General features: G+C 31.2%; 1 protein-coding gene across 3 annotated transcripts; it reads left to right on the forward strand.

The window, feature by feature from the left end:
- The first annotated feature begins 1,298 nt into the window (after positions 1 to 1,298).
- Positions 1,299 to 6,376, forward strand: LOC149911243 (sulfhydryl oxidase 1-like). Of its 3 annotated transcripts, none has more exons than XM_090104433.1 (3): positions 1,299 to 3,219; positions 5,291 to 5,339; positions 6,115 to 6,376. In XM_090104433.1, the coding sequence occupies exons 1-2, from the start codon at positions 1,532 to 1,534 to the stop codon at positions 5,331 to 5,333; spliced, it is 1,731 nt and encodes a 576-aa protein (XP_089960559.1). In that variant the 5' UTR covers positions 1,299 to 1,531; the 3' UTR covers positions 5,334 to 5,339; positions 6,115 to 6,376. The 3 variants fall into 3 exon arrangements, with proteins under 3 accessions (XP_089960559.1, XP_089960565.1, XP_089960571.1); XM_090104439.1 differs by having other exon boundaries at positions 5,294 to 5,339; XM_090104445.1 differs by lacking the exon at positions 5,291 to 5,339 and having other exon boundaries at positions 6,115 to 6,375.
- The last annotated feature ends 115 nt before the right edge of the window (positions 6,377 to 6,491 follow it).

The following is a 6,491-nucleotide window of genomic DNA, read 5'->3' on the forward strand; positions in this document are numbered from 1 at the left end:
GTACCTTCATCCATACTTATATTTATTTTTTTATCACAATTTGAATTAACTTTGATTATATTTTCGAGAAAACTACAATGAAACGAAAGCTTTAAAATTTTTTCCAACTATTAAGTAATAATTACTAACGATAAATCGATTACACGCATCAATTCACGCGCATTACTTTTATGAGTGCTCGATTGTGCGAAGCGTTGCTGTAGTTGGAACATTCAACGTTAAGCATTATGCCGCATAATGCGCTCTGGTGCTGTAATTGGAAAACACGGAGTGCTTTTTTTGCAGTTGATATAATGCCTTTTCAAAAATTGAGTTGGTAACACTGAACATTATCATCCGACAGCACACGGGCATATCGGTGTCGGCTCCGATATCCGATATCGGATCGGATAATGTGAAAACGCTCTTACGCATGTGTAATAAATTATTTAGTCTGTGCGCATGTGGAGTGTACCTTGAAATTATAGATTACCCGCTACCCGGACATCCCCTACTAGCCCGTAGACGGAAAAACCTCACCCCCTGTGGGACCGTGTACTGCAATAGCATATAATATCTCATAATATCTCAATGCTGTACCTACTATAAAATTACATCCTGAATACCACAGTGTGGTCCCACACATGCGCCTAATCCAAGATGGGCGCGCTCCACAAACGAGAGGCTAATTTTTAAGCTATTGCATAGCTTCTATCGCGGGCCTTGAGCACGGGGACCGAATCCAAAAATTCCGTAACGAAAAAACTTGGTGTTGCTTGAAGGCATAGCATGCAATAGCTTTACCGCGGCCGCGCCGTCCCCGACTGCCACACGTCTTTTAAAGTGAAACTTTTATTACATCGTCTCAAACTTTTTGGTCTGTGTAGCGCATGTCGCGTGACGGTCGGCTGCCGAGTAGGTATAAATCAGTATTTGGAAAGTTTCACTTTTACCGTGGTTTCATAAAACCACACAACATTTTTTTTTCTTTTTTTAACAATACATAATTCCTGAGATGATGCAAAGGCAAACTAAAATCAAATCGATCCTTCAAATTGATCACCTTATGTACCATTACTACGGACTTATAAGACAAGGACCATTTACCGTTGGAAAACACAGAACAGTAAAACAGCAATAGGGAAATAAGTAAAAATGATTAAAAAGAAAAACACTTGAATTTCATAAATTATATTATTTATTAAGAAACTAGAAATATTATCTGTACTGATAGTAATAGCCACGGCCCGCGAGCTTACAGCTATTTAGTCTGTATAACATAAAAAATTTACTCTGTGTCTGTGGATATATCGGCTTGTCAAAAAGTTGATAGAATTTCAACTCGCAATTTCTTTCATTTTTCTACCAGTTTGCCTTTGCGACGTCTTGTGTTACGTACCTACAAACATTAATGGTGCGATAGTAAACTGGCTGTGACGTATTAATTTAACACGGATGAAAAGAGGGAAATATAAATCGGTGTTGATAAATTACTAAATTAGTTTTTAAACTAAACAGACTCGCGGGGAACTTGTTTCTGTGGTGCTTAAAAATGAACTACTGGTGTTTTCTATTCATAGGTGTTTTTCTTCTGATATTTGTTAATGGAGCTGTTGTACCAGACAGTAATGATGTAGAGCAGCAAGGGCTTTATAGTAAGTCGGACCACGTAACTGTGTTAACTAACAGAAACTTTAATAGAAAAGTATACGGTCAAAAAAATGCTTACATAGTCCAGTTTTACAACAGTTACTGCGGACACTGTCGCGCGTTTGCTCCGAAATTTAAAAGCTTAGCTGCTGATGTCTCTGCATGGAAAAATGTTATAAAATTGGCCGTCATTGATTGTTCAGTGGAGGAAAATAATGAAATATGTAGACAATTTGAAGTAATGGCATATCCATCTTTACGCTATTTACATGAGTTCTACAAAAAAGGTAATGCCTTTGTTGGGGAAAAATTCCAGTTAGCAGATACAGCAGAGAAACTAAGAGCTCAACTGATAGCTAAACTGCAATCTGAACAATCTCTAGGCCGTTTATCATCAGCTCCTCTTCTCAATATAGCAGCTTATGAATCTTACACTACTGCCTTGAGTACTATGCCTAATGATGTCATATATACTTTCCTAGTTTTTGAAAATGAAAATTCTACTATTGGTTCTGAGCTAGCTCTAGACATTAATTATTATGAGCATATTAAGGTTCTAAGAGTCCAAGAAATTTGTGAGTTGGCCACAGTAGCAGGTGTTACAAGATTTCCTGGATTAGTTGCAGTTAGATCAACATTAGAACCAACACCACTTACACCAAAGAATCCTACAAGACAAACCCTGCTTAAGGCTGTTAATGCATTTTTAAGGTCTAAAAATTATGTGTTGCCCGCTAGAGATATAGAAATTGATGACAACAATGACAGTTTTATTACTAAAGATAAACCAGCACAAGATCCTGATTTTGTTTATTATACAGACCTAGAAAAAACACTTAAGACAAGTCTGCATACAGAAATAACTAGACATAAATTACTGAGTGGTGAACCATTGCAAGCACTCCTGGATTATTTAGATGTGCTTATTGTATCATTTCCGGCTAGATACAATTTAAAAGAATACCTTATTGAGTTACGCAATACTCTGGGCAGAAAATCTCAATGGAGTGGAAGTGAAATATATGAAACTGTAAAAAAGCTAGAAAATAATTATAATACAGTTTTTTCACCGGAACTAGAATATATAGGATGCAGAGGAAGCCAACCTCAATATAGAGGTTATACTTGTGGACTATGGACATTATTCCATACATTAACCGTGAATGCCGCACAACAGCCTGGCATAGAAGGCCCCAAAGTATTGAAGGCAATGCATGGCTATGTCAAACATTTCTTCGGTTGCACTGATTGCTCCCAGCATTTCCAAAGTATGGCTGCAAGGAACAGAATATTTGATGTAAAAGAAAATGACAAGGCTGTACTTTGGCTTTGGATTTCACACAATGAAGTTAATTTAAGGTTGGCCGGAGACGTCACCGAAGATCCTGAACACCCCAAAATTCAATTTCCTAGTGCCATCAAGTGTCCTGAATGCAGGCAAGCCCGAGGCGCCTGGAACTTACCCAATGTGTATCAATATTTGCAAAGGATGTATGGAGCCGACAACATTCAAGATGCTAGAAGAGCGAGATCCACAGCTGCAGCGCAAAGCCCGCTATCGAACCTGGATATTGGAATGCTAAGCCTTCTGTACATATTTTCTTTTCTTATTCTCATTTTAGTTATTAAGTACTTCTTATCTAAAAGATTTTTTAGAAAACGTCGCTATAAGCATGCCTGGGATAAAGTATAACTTTACAACTAAATCAATCAGACCCATCTGAAATGAGTAAGATATATGAGTGAGATATATGCATGATCATAAGTCATAACATCAGTTTTTGTACATAAAATCACTATAATGCTATTATGTTAGGAATGAAAAGAATTTAAGTAAATTATCTATTTATTGATTAGTGTTTAATATGCATTGAATAATGCATTTAGGAATTTTAAATCTGTTTCTATGAACTTCCATTAGTCATAATTTAATTTTTATTCTCTGTTAAAATTTGACTTTCTCTTATTTTATCTTGTGCAAAAGATAAACTGGTACTGATTAAATATAGATTATATTAAACATACAGGTTATACAACTTGTCGTAATATTATTCTATTAGATAAAGTGAAAGTTTGTTTCAACTTTCAAATTGATAATGACCTACTTATTATTTATATTTATTTCTTGCTAACAAATGATATCTATCTTCAATTAACCATCATTCTGTAGTATTTTCAACTACTTACATATCTTATTTCTACTATCTGATCTCATTAAATCATCATCTCAGAATCATACATAATTGCATTTTACTTGCATTTGAATTTGGTTATCATTTTGAAATATAACTTATTTTTATTATACATTCATGTTTATTAGTCAAGTATTTTGACATTCTGTTTTACAAGATTTACTTAGTATCTAGTTTGTGCCTTGAAATAAAACAAACGGAGCATCACCAATCTAAACATGCTGAATTATAAATTTAATGAATTCTGTATTTTTTATGGATAATAATAATTTATATTTATTATTTGGTTTATTAAGTGTAAAAATTATTTGGGTATATATATTTTTAATAAAATAGACAGTTACAATTTTATCTTTAATAAATTAATTTTACTTCGGTTCAATAACATTAATTGCTTTGAATCACTATTTGTTTTGGAATTTTTAATGAAGCTTTAAATATTGAGTAACACAATTGAAACCATGAAAAATTGGCAATCATGATTATTAAGTCTCTACTAGAGTATTAGGTACACTTTTAATACTTTAAGAATAATATTAATCTTTATCATTTTTTGGGAATGACGATTTTAATTTTTACTATGAAAATATTATACACACTATTTTATCATGTTTATACATTAAGTTTGTTTTTAAAAAGTTAATTTAAATTATTTATTAAATTATATAAAAATCGGTACTTTGCAGGATTTTAGTTAATAACATTTGTAGCTCAATCATAGAATGGATACTCAATGGTACCTGTGCAATTAATAATTTTAATGATTGTTATTTATAAAGCTCAATATTCAATTAAAATAAGATAATAGACAACTTTTATTATAATAGTTATTATATATAATATAATGTAGTGAAATTTACAAGGGGAATTTTATTTTTAAGATTCGTATTCATAGAGATTGGAGACAGTAGCATATATAAATAATAAAAAAATATATAAAATTTACATTATAATTCCTTTGAACAGTAATTATAGTTATCTATCATAAACCGTTATGATCTTATTTAATTTTTATTATTTGGTGAATATTATCAATTAAGTTCACAGTTTTATTGAAGAACCGTAATCATTATTTCCAAGATTACCTATATTATTTCATTCCGAATTAATTGTTTCAATTAAATGGCAGCTATGTATATGCAATGTGTATAATTCATTCCTAAAATAACATTCGTACGTGTATGCATTCCGTATTGTGATTTAACATATCATTTGTAAGCATTAAATTATATAATTATTCATGAGGTTATACCATGACCTTTCTGCAACATTTGTTACTGATTGACATCCGGTTGATGTCATTATACAATGCTTTCGTTTAGTTTAATAATTTCACCTATAATTTATTTTAGTCGTTAAAGACTTTAAAGCTGCCCTAGTAGAAATTTATAAAATAATATTAAATAATTTACCTATTTTAATATAATTGTTTTAATTCATGACCGATTAATATTATTCTTTAATTTAAGCAGTTTGCTTCATCGCGTCTGGAGAGAATCTTCTATTAACTAGAGTCAGGTCAGTTTTGATTTTTCATAATATCGGTGGAGGGTGAAAATATGATACGATCTTGGAAAGACCAATAATATAAGTATACTTACGCTCCTTTATAATGTTATTACGATTTAAACGATTTTTTAAAATATTTTAAAAGAATGGTCATGCTCATATTGTTTAATTACATGGGATTTTGCTAAATATTCATTGCTCTTACTGGCTTGCGCTTGGGGTACCAACTACCAACATGTCCTTAATATGACTCGGTGTTTAAAGCTTTGTTGTTGCTTATGAATAAACGTTCTTTTCGTTAAATACACTCTTTCAAATTAACTGAAATTAAATTATATTTTTAATCATGGATAATCCCAAAATGCATATGGTTACTGGTTTACAAGCCTTAAAAATATAAATATTACTCAATAAATATTATTTATTTTGCATTTGCTTATAAATTATTTAGTAGTTTATTATTATAAATATCCGTCTTAGGTACAATTTTAGTTCATAGGACTAATCAATAAAACGGGACATATAATAATTAGCTACTTAAAACAATCTCGTTTTCCCACAGTCAATACTCAATACCACACCACGCTAATACTTATCAGTTATCAACATGCAATCTGATGTAGCAGACGTATTGCAAATGTTATTTATATTATATCTTATTATAATATATCATCGGATACTATTATTCCTTATAGCTTGTTGTTTAAAATTCAAGCAAGATTTGTTACCTACGTTCCATCAATTAATTATAAATTAGATAAATAATACCAATTTTAATTTACAGGTATATGGCGGCTTGACTAATGCTCTAAGGAAGTATTGAACAACGAATAATTTATAGAAGTTCTATGGAAGATTCGACCAGTGATAATCTCATATTGTACTAAAATTTAGATTCCAATAATAACTAGTGCTAAGCTTAATGTGTTATTTCTATAATGACATTCTATTTATTGCATTATCAATGTATCGATATTATAAAAATAATTGTGAATATAAATAATAGCTGTAAAATGTAAATAAAACCTATATTTTTTGGCAATCTATATTTTATTTTATCTCACCAAGACGAGTGGGGCTGGGTGTAAATAAAACAAGTGGATAGCAATTTTTGCTGAATATAATAAGAATAGAAACCACGTCAATACACATGAATAAAAA

The sequence above is a fragment of the Colias eurytheme genome, chromosome 1 (assembly GCF_061535395.1).
Source record: "Colias eurytheme isolate Ceu_HAF_F1 chromosome 1, ilColEury1 Martin Lab GWU primary, whole genome shotgun sequence".
Taxonomy (NCBI): Eukaryota; Metazoa; Arthropoda; class Insecta; order Lepidoptera; family Pieridae; genus Colias; species Colias eurytheme.